This window comes from Myotis yumanensis, unplaced genomic scaffold (assembly GCF_028538775.1).
Source record: "Myotis yumanensis isolate MYYU_CA2020_CCGP unplaced genomic scaffold, mMyoYum1.0.hap1 SCAF_16, whole genome shotgun sequence".
Taxonomy (NCBI): Eukaryota; Metazoa; Chordata; class Mammalia; order Chiroptera; family Vespertilionidae; genus Myotis; species Myotis yumanensis.
In genome coordinates, this window is record NW_027223767.1 from 16706705 (window position 1) to 16721233 (window position 14529).

Consider the following 14529-nt stretch of genomic DNA (forward strand, 5'->3'; position numbering starts at 1 on the left):
ATATGTCAGAGACGTGCATGCCTGTGGGCAAGACAGGTGGGGAGTGCAGGCCCTGTAGGACCCGGAGTCGCCCACCATCTCTGGGGGGTTGTCTTGTGGGCTGCGTATGGGGGGCATGTGGGTGGGCACAGGGCCAGGCTGAGGGAGCTGGGACCTGGCCTGGGGCAGCGCTGAGGGGTAGTGACAGTGAGACCTGCGTGCTGTGTGAGCCGGAGTCCTGGGGAAAGGGCGGCCAGGAGGCCAGCCGGGAGGACAGTGCTGCGGGCGGGACGATGCTGGGTGCTGCCGGGGCAGGTCCAGGGGTGCTGGGCTGGTGAGCGTGTGGAGGAGGAGGCACTCGTGAGAAATGGGAGGAAAATCAGAAAACCCCCAAGCACTGGACACGGTGCGGGCACTGTGAGCGCCCCAGACCTGATGGCCACTGTTAGGTGGACTGACGGTGTCCGAGGCCTGGGGAAGACCAAGGTGGGTGGGCCGAGGGGTGAGCTGCACCGGATGGGCGCCCTGCAGGCGCCTCTGAGGCATAACCTCCCCCAAGGCCCACCGGGGTGTTCTGGGTGGGTGTCCCGACACCTGAGTCTAGTCCCAGGTCCACAACTGGTTCCTTGTATACATTGGGGCAGACCATGCCCCCCGGACCTCAGTTTGCTAAAGCAGAAATGGGGCTGTGAGACGTATATTCAAAATGCCCAGGGTTGGGGGAGGTGGGGAGGGGAGTTCGGGGCGGAGGGGGCGGGCAGTGGTGGCTGACAGGATGGAGGAGGGTCGCAGTCTGACTCAGCAGGTCCCTGCGGCTGGGAACAGCATGGGGGCGGCAGCCTGTGGGTGGTGTGGTGACAGACGCCGGGCTCAGGTCTGACAGCCTGCGGGGGGGCTCAGGCGGAGGGTGAGGCTGTCAGAGCGCATGGCAGGCCTCCCTGTGGTTACAGCGCTGGAGCATCGCACCCACATGCCGTGCGCCTAGCTCAGGTCTGATGCTGGGCTAGGCGTTGCCTCATTGGGTCTGCACAGCCCCCCGTCACAGATGGGGAAACTGAGGCGGACAGGCCTGAGGTCCTTCAGCAATTCCGTGGCAAAGTCAGGATTTGAACCCAGGACCGTCTCCCTCAGGGACCGATGCCATTTTTCCTGAGCCCCAGTGGGCAGTGGGAAGGGAAGGGGTCACCCGATGAAGGGGTCACTTGAGCAAAGGTGGTCAGGGGCTTGGGAGGGATCTACTTTGGCAAATGACTCACCCCTGGCGGAGCCTGGCACGGAGGGTTGGCGGCTGGTGCCTAGGAGAGCTTAGCAAATACGGGGACCCCCCCCCAACACACACACACACACACACAGGTCCTCGCTGACCTACTTACCAGCCTCTAAACCAGAGCTCTGCCCCAGCTCGGTGAGCTGCTGGCACAACTGGGGGCCATGCCCAGCGCCGGGGCTCCTGTGACCTGCTCTCGGATTCCATCCCTCAAGCTTTTAATGAGGTTTTGGACTCAGGCAGACCTGGGCCCAGACACAAATATTTAATTCCCCCATGGACCACCTGGGAGACAGTGGGACTGGGAGACAGCGGGCCTGGGAGACAGCGGGCCTGGGAGACGGCGGGCCTGGGAGACGGCGGGCCTGGGAGACAGCGGGCCTGGGAGACGGCGGGCCTGGGAGAGCTGTGATTGTCCGCTCCCCGTTCCGCCCTCCGGTCTTGCATCAAGGTCCCTCGGTTGAACAAAGTGAAAATGGGGGTGGAATGGTATGGGGGTGGGGTGGGATCCGGAATGGGCCTGCTGACATCTCCTGACACCACTCTGGGCCTGGCTCTGCTGAGCTGGCTTCGCCGCGGTGGGCGTGGGGTTGTCATGGGTGACTCAGAGAAGATCACCGTTTGGGGGACACAGACTTAATCACAGATCGCTCTGACCCAGACAGGACTTAGTCAGAGCCAGACGGAGACACCACAGGATCCCAGGGGCTAGGAAGGGGAGCCCCCTGACCCCTTGCAGTGAATTACTCTGGCTGGGGATCTGGGTTGGCTCCTGGCGCCGGGGTGCCTGAGCGGCCCCCAGGGGTGGCAGAGTGGGCAGGTGCTGAGGAAGGTGGCTGGGTGTGGAACCGCTTGTGCAAAGGCCCAGAGGTGGGAAGTGTGAGATGGTGTTCAGGGAGGGGGTGTAGAGGAGCTAGGCAGGGGGGTGCCATAGATGCCCGGATGAGGACCCTGGACTATCTCAGGGGTTTAAGTCATGTCTCAGTTACGCAGTAAGAAGTGTGCCGAAGGCCACTCTCAACCGGCCTGGCCGACCCGGAGACACAGGGCTGGGCACAGGCCAAGGAGTCCCAAATCCCTTTGGACTTCCTTGATCCAAACTGTTCATAGAGGACAGGGCTCCCCTTTCCCCACTTGGTGTCTTGCTCTGGAGCCCTTGAGGGTAATGGATAGGCCACAGGGGGTCTGTGAGCCCCCTTGACCCGTCCAACACCTGGCCACAGTCTGGGCCCTCGGGGATCCCTGGGCGGGGCGGGGGGGAACAGTCATAGGCAGTACGTGAGCAGGGCATGAACAGGTCATTTCCAACTGGAGAAAGGCTTGTGGGGCGAGGAGTGGCTAGGTGGGGGCCTGGGGGTCAGGGCGGCTTCGCGAGGAGGTGCATGCTGAGGATGAGGAGGGGCCGGGGCCAGCCTCCAAGCAGAGCCCCTGGGAGGCCAAGATTTGTGCAAATGTGCACTTGAGGGGCTGGGAGGGTTCTGATGCTCCCCTCAAATCTGCAAAGGGATGCAAGGCCCCCAAACGGAAGAGCTCATGGTTGCATTGTCTGCATTCTACTTTGGGGCATGGTGGGGAGGACATGAATAACAGACCCGGGAAACGTGGGGTGCAGGTTTGTTCACTCAGTGCCTTTTTCCCCCACCCCACTCTGTCCCAGTTCATTCAATGTTCTTTTTTTTTTTTAAATTTCTTTATTGATTAAGGTATCATTCAATGTTCTTGCTAAGAGAAATTGTTTTCTGTTATTTTCTTGCTACACTAGAATAGCTTTTGAGTTTTCCGCCCCAGTTTTGTGGATGCTGTGAATGACATAACTGAACATTTTAGTCCTTACGTTGACTTCGAGAAAGTTCCATTATTTGTTCATTTATTCCACAAATAATTGCATTACGTGCCTACTGCGTGCTGTGCAGTGTGCAGAGGCGAGCGCTGGCCCATCATAGAAAGTGCTGGCTCTTTGATACACAGGTTAGCTCTCAGCTTCCTTCTGTTTTGATCGGCCCCCTTCTTTTTTTTTTTTTTTTTACTTTTTTCTATTGATTATTTTCCTTCTGTCCTTTTTCTAAAATTCCACCTGCCCCATTATTTTAAAACACGCTTGACCTTAGTGTAGGGTGTCTCTGATGAGTCACCACAAGCCATGCGGGGGAAGGCGGAGGTGCGCAGGGAAGGGTGAGGTCCAGGTGCCGCTTTGTGCCGGCTCAGGAAGAGATCCGCCCCCAAGCCCCTCACACTGCCTCCTTCCTGAGCCTCTGGAAGGCTGGTTTTTAATAACAAATTTTAAGCATGTACCAAAGTCAAGAAAACAACAATGATTAGCCCAATAGACCCATCACACAGATGGCATTGTTAGCAAGCATTTGCTACACTTGCTGCATGTATTTCAATGTCTCCTGTTGTTTCTTTTACCAAAGCAGTTTTTTAAAAAAATTGATTTCAGAGAGAGGGGGTGGGGGAAGGGGGAGGGGGAGAGAGAAAGAGAAAGAGAGAGAGAGAGAGAGAGAGAGAGAGAGAGAGAGAAACATCGATGTGAGAGAGAAATATCAATCAGTTGCCTCCCGTACATGCCTCGCTGAGGCCCAAACCCACTGCCTGGGCAAGTGCCCTGACCGGGACTCGAACTGACGACCTTACAGTGCACGGGATGACGCCCAATCGCTGAGCAACACGGGCCAGGGCTCGACAAAGGTTTTAAGACCTTGCTGCTCAAAACCTGGTGTGGGGACCAGCACATGGCATCACTTAGGACAGTGATGGCGAACCTATGACACGGGTGTCAGGGGTGACACGTGAACTCATTTTTTTGGTTGATTTTTCTTTGTTAAATGGCATTTAAATATATAAAATAAATATCAAACATGTAAGTCTTTGTTTCACTATGGATGCAAATATCAAAAAATTTCTATATGTGACACGGCACCAGAGTTAAGTTGGGGTTTTTCAAAATGCTGACACGCCGAGCTCAAAAGGTTCGCCATCACTGGCTTAGGAGCTGGTTCGCCCCACTCCCTGACCCACTGACGCGGGAGCTGCATGTTAACAGGAGGCCTGGGTGAGTCATCTGCACATGAATGTTTCGGAAGCGTGACATAAAAACAAATCCCAGCACCTGTCATTTCCCCCACATGCTTCAGTGCACATTCCTGTCATGTGTGGATGTTCTGTGGTAGAGCTGCAACGTTTCTACCGCCTCACCGATCACCAGTCGCTCCGGGGTATCATTTACGGCCCATGCTGACCCAGATCCTCCTGTTCTTTGACGGTTAGTTGGTTCAAGTGAAGGTCCAAAGGGGCCGCCTCGCCAGCCCATCGTGTGGCTCGTGTGCCTTTTCTAAGTCCTGGCTTTCCGGTAGAGCTCGGTACTTGTCCTAGACGTAGACCAGCTCCGTCAGGATTTGCATGTTGGCTTCCCCTCGGTGTGGTTTGTTCTATCCCCTAAACTTCCCCAGACCTGGAGGTCGGTGCTAATGACTTCAATTAAATTCAACTAAACACTTTTGGCAAGTGTACGCTAACAGTCCTGAGGATTTTGCCATCCCTCCTGCTTCTTTTTGTTTCCTTTGCCAAAGTATTTCACACACTTGCTACTCACAATGTGGTCTGATGACCAGCTGCATGGGTGTCACTGAGCACTTGTTGTCTCTGTGTCTTTCCTAGGGTGTCACACCTGGAGGCACACATGCTGGGGACCCATCTGGGGACACTAAGGTTTACTAGTGGTCTGGGGGGTGGCGGGGGACGGATGTCGGCCTAATTGTCAAGTGCTCAACCAAACTCGTCAGTAGCTTCATCAGCTGATGATCGTGGCCCGAGTTAGTGATATAATGGCTTGCAAAATTGTGTTTTGTGATTTTATTATGCCTCCCACATTCATTAGTAATAATTCTTCTGTAAAGAACTTTTTCTCATCAACTAGGACTCTTTGGTGAGCCTGAGATGCAGCTCATAGGAAAGACAAGAAAATTGCTTAGTACTTTCCTTTTAATAGTCAATTTTCAGAATAAGGGGATGGTTCCCTCATTACTTCCAATGCAGTGTTTTGATTTCTTCTCTATCTCTCTCTCTGGGGTGGGTGGCTCTGGGGAGAGAGCTGAGAGGACAGCTGCCAGGGTCCCTGTGCTGAGTCATGCCCCCACACTACAGAAGCCCCCCACAAGTTTTGATTTGTCATATCTTAATTCTCTTTCAGTTCAAGATATTTTAGAATTTCTGTTGTGATTTCATCTTGGACCCTAGATTATTTAAAGTGCATTAATTTATAAAACACTCAGATTTTTAAAATTTTCTTTTTGTTATTGATTTCTAGTTTAATTCCAGTAGAGACTGAGAATATATTCTGAATTATTTCAAACTATTGCAATTTATTGAGGCTAGCATGTGGTCAGTTTGGGTAAGTGTTTTACGTGCATGTCAAAAACTGTTTATTTTACCTTTGTCAGGTAGAGTGTTCTGTTAGTCAATTAACCCAAGCTTGTTAATTGTATTGTTCAGATCTTTTATATCCTTACTGATTTTTTGTCTGCTTTTAGAGCTACTATGAAAGACTTGCTAAAACATTAAAGTCTCCCACATTCGTTGTTGATTTTTTTAAAAAATATATTTTATTGTGCTTGCTTCGGCAGCACATATACTAAAATTGGAACAATACAGAGAAGATTAGCATGGCCCCTGCGCAAGGATGACACGCAAATTCGTGAAGGGTTCCATTTTAAAAAAATAAATAAATAAATATATTTTATTGATTTTTTACAGAGAGGAAGGGAGAGGAAGGGATGTGCCCGCAACCAAGGTACATGCCCTTGACCGGAATCGAACCTGGGACCCTTCAGTCCGCAGGCCGACGCTCTATCCACTGAGCCAAACCAGTTAGGGCCGTTGTTGATTTTTATATTTTCCTTTTAATTCAGTCGATTCTTGCTATGTATATTTTAAAGCAATGTTATTGGTTATATACATATTTTAAATTGTTATAACTTCTTGATGGATGAAGAACAACATGTTTGTATGTGTATATTTCCTTCTCTTATATAAAATACTAAAGGCCCAGTGCACAGATTCATGCACTGGTGGGGTCCCTCAGCCTGGCCTGCACCTTCTCGCAATCTGGGACCCCTGGGGGGATGTAGTAGTGCGCAAAGTGGCAGGCGGCCGGGCGCTGTGCCGCTCCCACTCATCCTGGCCCTGCTGTGCCTGCACCGTCACTGCTCTGTAGCTCACTGCCACTGAGGCAGGAGAGGCTCACGCTGCAGCTGCACTTGCTAGCAGTGAGCCCAGTGTCTGGCGCCCGTCAGTCAGCTCAGTGGCGCTCCCGCTGTGGGAGCGCACTGACCACCAGGGGGCAGCTTCTGCATTGAGCGTCTGCCCCCTGGTGGTCAGTGCACGTCATAGTGACCGGTCGACCGGTCGTTTGGTCATTTGGTTGCTTAGGCTTTTATATATATACACTAGAGGCCCGGTGCACAAAAATTTGTGCACTCGGGGGGGAGAGGGGGTCCCCCAGCCCGGCCTGTGCCCTCTCGCAGTCTGGGACCCCTCAGGAGATAACGACCTGCTGGCTTAAACCTGCTCCCGGGTGGCAGAGGGCACACCCAATCCCTAGGTGCAGCCCCTGGTCAGGCTCAGAGCAGGGCCGATTGGGGAGTTGGGGCCGCTGCCCCCTGTCATACACAGAGCAGGGCGGATCGGGAGGTTGTGATGCCACCCTCAGTCACGCTCAGGGTACAGCCGATTGGGGGGTTGGGGCACCACCCCCTGTCACACTCAAGGCAGGGTCGATGGGGAGGGTGCTGCGCCACCCCCTGTCACGCACAGAGCAGGGCCGACCAGGGGGTTGGGGCGCTGCCCCCTGTCACTCACAGAGCAGGGCCGATCAGGGGGTTGGGGCGCTGCCCCCTGTCACTCACAGAGCAGGGCCCATCAGGGGGGTTGGGGCTCCGTACCCTGTCACACACAGAGCAGGGTCGATCAAGGAGTTGGGGAGCTCCCCCCTGTCACGCACAGAGCAGGGCCCATCAGGGGGTTGAGGAGCTCCCCCCCTGTCACACACAGAGCAGGGCCGATCAGGGGGTTGAGGAGCTCCCCCCTGTCACTCACAGAGTAGGGCCGATAGGGGAGTTGGGGCACCACCCCCTGTCACACACAGAGCAGGGCGGATCAGGGGGTTGGGGCGCTGCACCCTGTCACTCACAGAGTAGGGCCGATAGGGGAGTTGGGGCACCACCCCCTGTCACACACAGAGCAGGGCGGATCAGGGGGTTGGGGCGCTGCACCCTGTCACACTCAGGGCAGGGCCAATGGGGAGGTTATGGCTCTACCCTGTCACACACAGAGCAAGGCCCGTGGGGGTGGGAGGCTTGGGGCGCCGCACCCTGTCACACACAGAGCAGGGCCGATCAGGGGGTTGGTGCGCCGCACCCTGTCAAACACAGAGCCGCAGGGCGATCAGGGGATTGGGGAGCTCCCCCCTATCAGGCACAGAGCAGGGCTGATCAGGGGGTTGGGGCGCCTTCCCCTGTCACGAACAGAGCAGGGCAGATAGGGAGGTTGTGGTTCCGCTCCCATCACACACAGAGCCGCAGGGCGATCAGGGGATTTGGGCGCTGCCCCCTGTCACGCTGATCCCGGTGCCAGGAGGCCTCGCTGCTCCGCTGATCCCGGTGCTGGGAGGCATATTACCCTTTTATTATATAGAATAGAGGCCTGGTGCATGGGTGGGGGCCGGCTGGTTTGCCCTGAAGGGTGTCCTGGATCAGGGTGGGGGTCCCCACTGGGGTGCCTGGCCAGTCTGGCTGAGGGGCTGAGGGCCGTTTTCAGGCTGGCGGGTTGACTGAAGCTCCCAACTGCTCCTTTTTTTTTTTTTTTTCTATTCTGGGCCAGCCTTAGCTCTGAGGCCTCGCTGCTGAAAGCAGGTTTCTGGCCTTTACCTTCTGTATTTGATACAATGTTGCGGTCCGGCTGGCTGAAGCCTGGCTGACTGAAAGCCGGTTTCTGGGGTTTTGTTTAGCTTCTATATTTGCAACGTAGTTGCTTAGAGTTGCAGCTGAGAGGCCGGCAAGTCAGGCGGGGAACGTTGGAGTCCGCCATCACTGGAGCAAGCAAGCCTCCCTGTTCGCTTCAGTGTATGGCTGCCGGCCGCCATCTTGGCTGACAGTTAATTTGCATAAGGATATGCTGATTAGCCAATGGGAAGGGTAGCGGTCGTACGCTAATTACCATGTTTCTCTTTTATTAGTGTAGATAGCATAGTCTATAAACCTGTACTTTGCTTACTTACTTTTATTTGTGCCTAAAACTCTACTGCTAAGTGAAAAGCCATTCTTTGAAAAACATACTTCCTTCAATTTCAGTGAAAAATTGTGATGCAGTCCATCCAACCCAATAGCCAAACAGTTTTTACTGATGGGAAAATTTATTAACTGACCAATAAATCAAGTTTATATTTTTAAAAACCCAGTAATACAAGTGTAAAGATACAGTTTATATATAAAACTTATTGTAATGAAGGTCTATTGTGCTCGTTAAAGGAGTAATGGAGACTTTTAATGTGGGTGATGAAGGATGGTGTGAGGGAATCATTATTGAGAAGGTACATAGTTCTCTCGACACCATTTCTTCACTGTTTTTCAACCTTCTGGAGACTTATGGCTATCTTACAAAATGTTTACTTAAAAATGAAGTTATGGCACAGAAAAATGTCTTGAGGGCAAAGGAAGCCCTTTGAAACACATGGAAATAGCTTGTGTACTCAACAGAGCACAGACCATGGAAGCCGCCTCTGCAGCCCTCTGATGGGCAAGTGCAAGACAAAGCTCATGGGGTTTACCCGAACCCGGCAAGCAAGGCAGGTTTGTTCCCTAGGCCAGTGGTCGGCAAACTGCGGCTCGCAAGCCACATGCGGCTCTTTGGCCCCTTGAGTGTGGCTCTTCCACAAAATACCGACTTCTGCACATGGGCCACGAAGTTCCAATCGCGCTGTACGTGCGCGCCCGCACGTGGTATTTTGTGGAAGAGCCACACTCAAGGGGCCAAAGAGCCGCATGTGGCTCGCGAGCCGCAGTTTGCCGACCACTGCCCTAGGCCATCACTGGGCTACAAACGGTTATATTCTGACATCCCTGAAAGTGTGCTGTCAGAATGTCATTCGTTATGGCATTTTATTTGGTATATTCAGGGAAGAAAAAGTCATTATACTATAGTGGTATTGTTACAGAAAAACCGGAGAAGAACCAAGCAACACTTAGAGAGATGGAGTTACATTTATTACGCGCGGGCCCAGAGGAAAATGCCTCTCAAATCTGGGCGAAATCACACAGGAAGTTTCCTGTATTTATACCATTTTACCTTCTTTGTCTCCCAAATATGTGGTTTTTCCGGTTCCCTTTGCAAGTTCTTAAAGGGCCCTATGTGCTGGCACTTTGAGACCTTGACCAAAGGCTTGGCCTGATGCCAGCACTGATAACTTCATCTGGGGAAGGTTTAATGGCCTCTCTGAAATGGGAGTAGTCTTATTTTCCTTATTATTTAAGCCAGCAAGCATCTACAGAAGCCAGAAATAGCAGCGTTAAAATTTCAAATAGCAGTTTTTATATAAGATGGATGCTTCAGTATAGGTTTTTTAAGAGTCATTACGGCAAAAAGTTAATTGAACAGATAAGTCTATAGACTGAACTTTACCTGCCTTTTTCTATGTACATGGAAAATTTTGAACAGCGGAGTAGCATGGTCAGACCATGATTTTAAGAATTCTTTCTGGCAAGCCCTGGCTGGGCAGCTCAGCTGGTTAGAGCATTGTCCCATACAACAAGGTTGCGGGTTTGATCTCCAGTCAAGGCACATGTAAGAACTAACCAATGAACCCATAAATGGTGGGACAACAAATTGATGTCTCTCCTCCCCCAACCCTGCACCAAACCCAGTTCCTGGTCAATTACCACCACCACCCACCCCACTTCTCTTTCCTTTCTCTTTCTCTCTCTCTCTCTCTCTCAAAAAAAAAAATTCTGTTGGCAGCTGGTTGAGAGAGGATGTAGCCAGAGGGACAAGTCTTAGAAGGGAAAGGTCAGGGGACTAAAGAAGGTGTCCAAGTAAGAAACAATGCGGTCAGTTGAGCAGAACTGAGTCCCGACAGAGGCCCATATGAGGATTCTGAGAATGAGAGAAGTTGTGTTTCAAATCTGTGGGAATTAGGTTGAGATCATTTCATTTGGGGGAAGAAGAAGTAAAGCTGAATCTCTGTTTCAATCTACACACAAAAATAAAATCCAGATGAATCAAAGATTCAAGCATAAGAAATGAAACAAAATATCAAAGAAAACATTGAGTGAATTGAAAAAAAACAAACCTCTGAGTAGGGAAGCATGACAAAAAATTCAAGAGTCAGAAAGGAAAAAAAAATTGACTCCATAAGAAGTGTAGACGTGGAAAACATATAATATGCTAGTCAAAGGGCTAAGTGAGAAACACTAACTGTTACGCTGACCATTTCTTTTGGATTCAAAAAGCTGTAATGAATAAGAAAACAATAAATGCCTCATAAAAATAGATAACGTATATGAATAGGCTTTAAATGAGCTGATAAGAGGCTTGACCTCACTTACAATTAAAAAATAGTTTTTGGCCCCACCGGCGTTGCTCAGTGGTTGAGCGTCCACCTATGAAACAGGAGGTCAGGGCACAAGACCTGGTTGTGGTCTCAATCCCCAGTGTGGGGCATGCAGGAGGCAGCTGATCAATGATCCTCTCTCATCATTCTCTTCTTCTCTGATATCAATAAAGATATATTAAAAAAAGAAAGTTTTGGGCCCAGCCAGCCTGGCTCAGTGGTTGAGCATCAACCTATGAACCAGGAAGACACAGTTTGATTCCTGGTCAGGGCACATGCCCGGGTTACAGGCTTGATCCCCACTGTGAGGTGTGCAGGAGGCAGCTGATCAATGATTCTCTGTCATCATTGATGTTTCCATCTCTCTCTCCCTCTCCCTTCCTCTCTGAAATCAATAAAAAAAAAAGTTTTGGAACAAAATAATGAGATGCTCTTTTAAAACAAGAACGACAAGGTTGCACACAGTCAGCTGAAGCAGTGCTGGGCGGAAGCAGGCCTCCTACTCTGTCGTCGGAGTATGAACCAGCACAGCCTCTTTGGGGGGCAATCTGGATATATCAATTTTCCCTCCAAACTTTTAATGACAAATTTCAAACATAGAAAACTTGAAAAAATTGTACAGTGAACAACCACACATCACACTTAGATTTTACAATGGTCAACATTTTATTTTTTCACGATCACACATAGTATATAATAGTATATGTAGGGTGTCTCAAAAATGTATACACACTTGAACGGCTGACAGCTCACTTAATTTTCACTCCTTTTTAGGTTTAACTGATTTGAAATAATGGGTGAAGCCAGACTAAGCTTTGAACAAAGAAAATTTATCCTCAAGTGCCACTAGACTTTTTTTATGGGATACATTAAAGATACAGTTTACAGTACAAAACTGGCAACAGTAGGTGAACTGAGGGCACACAAATATCAAATGAAATGATTCTTTATGTTTTTTATTCCATTGCTTCACGTTATCAGCAGTGCCTGGACCAGAATGGTCATCAGTTTGAAAACAGGCATTGACAAAAAATTAATTCATTTATGTAGATTCCTTTAAATTTTGAAAAATGAACGGTGTATTAATAAACACTGACTTTATAATTATTCAAAGTGTATATGCATTTTTTTGGAATGCCATATATATATATATATACATATATATACATATATATATATTTAATTAATTTTAGAGAGAAAGAGGAAAGAGGAGAGAGAGAAAGGAGGGAGGGAGAAAGAGAGAAATACTGATTTGCAGTTCCGCTTATTTATGCATTCTTTATGCCCTGTATGTGCCTTGACCGGAGATCAAACCTGCAACCTTGGTGTATTAGGACGACGCTCTAACCAGCTGTGCTACCCAGCCAGGGCCATATTTATATGTTTATATATTTATATTATATATTACATAACACATATATGTATATACTAGTATATATCCACCCGTATATGTATCTGTATCCATCTATCCATTCATCCATCAACTATCTTATATTTCAGCATATATATCAACTAGAGTTCAATATTTGCATAGGGTTGTTTTTTCAGGTAAAATTCACACAAATTTTAAGTGGACGACTCAATGTGTTTTTGACAAATGCACATGTAATCCAAACTCTCCAATAAGATATACGATATTTCCATCACCCCACAAAGTTCCTTCCTGTCCCATCCCTGTTAATCCCCACAGGCTGTTTTTTTAAAGATATGTTTTAATTGATTTCAGAGGAGAGAGAGAGAGAAAGAGAGAGAGAGAGAGAGAGAAACATCAGTGGTGAGAGAGAATTATTGATCAGCTGCCTCCTGCACACCCTCTACTGGGGATCAAGCCCTCAACCCAGACATGTGCCCTGACCGGGATCGAACTGTGGTTCATGGGTAGATACTCAACCACTGAGCCATACCAGCTGGGCAATATTTTTTACTATAGTTTCATTTTGCTGGTCCTAGATTGAACATTATACAAGCGGAATCATACAGGAGATACTCTTTAATGTTAGGCTTCTGTCACTCGGCATAAAGATGTTTGTGACTCACCCACATTGCTGTGTGTGTCAGTTGTCCGTTCCTTTTCACTCCCGAGTAGTGTTCCATGGTGTGGAGAGACCACAGATATTTTATCCCTTCCCCCGTTGACGGGCATCTGGGTGGTTTCCAGTCTGGGACTGTTACCAATAAAGCCGCTATAAACATTCTTGTGCAGGTATTTTTGAGGACATATGTTTTCTCTCGAGTCACTTGCGGGTACATAGTCTGAATGTATGCAGGCCCTCACCCTGGGACTTACTATTTTTACTTCGGTACAAAGACTCAGTGATGAGCGTGTGCTATGTGACAGGTACAGGAAGTGCGTGGTGAGAGGTGTGAGAAGTGTTTCTGGGGGAGGCCCGGGGAAGACCCCCTGGAGAAGGGACCCTGGTGCGGACACGGCGAGGTTCCGTAGGAGGATCAGGGCCCTGGTCAGACACACCTGTTCCAGTCCTGTTCCCCTGGACAAGGGGGAGGTCCTCGGGAGTCTTGCTTTTCTCATCTGTGCGGTGGGGATGATGACACGGCAGGGCTTGATGGGATAACTGGCGAAAAGGCCCCGCCATGGCTTCACCAGGCACCTGCTTTGTTAAATATCCCTCTTTTCTTCATAGGCCTGCCTCCTCTGGGGGCCTTCAACGTGGATGAGAACTGGATCCGGGTGACGCCCGAGGAGCACGGGCCGTATGTGCTCAGCTCCCTTTTGCACCAAGACCCCAGCAGCAACCAGACCTGGTGAGTGGGGCCCGGCACAGGCAGCCTGAGGACCGAGGGGGCCCCAGAGACGGCCTTGGCACCCCCTCACCCCTCCAGTCTGGGGAGAACCTCCGTGCACTTCCCCAGGGCGTGGAGGAGAGAGAGGAGGGAGAGGCTGTGAGCCCCAGGCCAGTCCCCCGGGCCCTCTCCTCACCTGGCCCCTCTTTCCTCATCGCTGAAGTGGGGGTGGGGGGACTTCAAAACTATTTTAAAATAAGGTTTTTTAAGGCTCCTTTGTCTCTTACAAAAGTACCACATGCTCAGTGTAGGAATTTTGGACAGTGACAAAAATATTTTTTTAAAAATGGAAACTCTGGCCCGTCCGGTGTGGCTCAGTGGTTGAACATTGACCCACGAACCAAGAGGTCGCTGGTTCAATTCCAGGTTGGGGCACATGGCCAGGTTGCAGGCGCTATCCCCAGTAGGGGACGTGCAGGAGGCAGCCGACTGATGTTTCTCTCTCATTATTGATGTTTCTATCTCTCTATCCCTCTCCCTTTTCTCTCTCTAAAACCAATCTAAACATAATTAAAAAAAATAAAATAAAATGGAAATTCTGAGGCAGGAGGGGGTGGTGGCTCAGAGGCAGCTGTGGGTCTGGTGGCCGTGGCTTGGTGGCAGCTTCATCTGTATCTGTAACGACGTCTCCCCCACAGCCTCACTTCTCGTCTCTCCAACGGGGCAGGGTTCGCCTGCCTCCCAGGGGTGATGCAAAGACTGCTGAGTTCACGCACATTTTAAAGGGTTTAGCATAGTTTCTGGCCAAATTAAAGCTCAATCACGGTATCTTATCTTTTGAAGATCTCATCTGTACGCACTCATTAGACGAGCAAAAACCTAAATCTGATGACATTCTGTTGGTAAGGATGTGGCTGTACAGAAACTTGCGAGGACGTAA

At 50.0% G+C, this 14529-nt stretch overlaps 1 protein-coding gene and 1 non-coding gene across 2 annotated transcripts in view; both read left to right on the forward strand.

Annotated features, from left to right (window-relative positions):
• ITGAE (integrin subunit alpha E) overlaps positions 1-14529 on the forward strand; it is a 69717-nt gene that overhangs the window by 3020 nt on the left and 52168 nt on the right. The window contains exon 2 of the mRNA XM_070393302.1: positions 13490-13610. Within this exon, the coding sequence (XP_070249403.1) occupies positions 13490-13610 (121 nt within the window). The remainder of the gene's footprint in view (positions 1-13489; positions 13611-14529) is intronic.
• Positions 5853-5959, forward strand: LOC138995300 (U6 spliceosomal RNA). Its single transcript, XR_011468609.1, has one exon. It is a non-coding gene; the product is annotated as a U6 spliceosomal RNA (small nuclear RNA).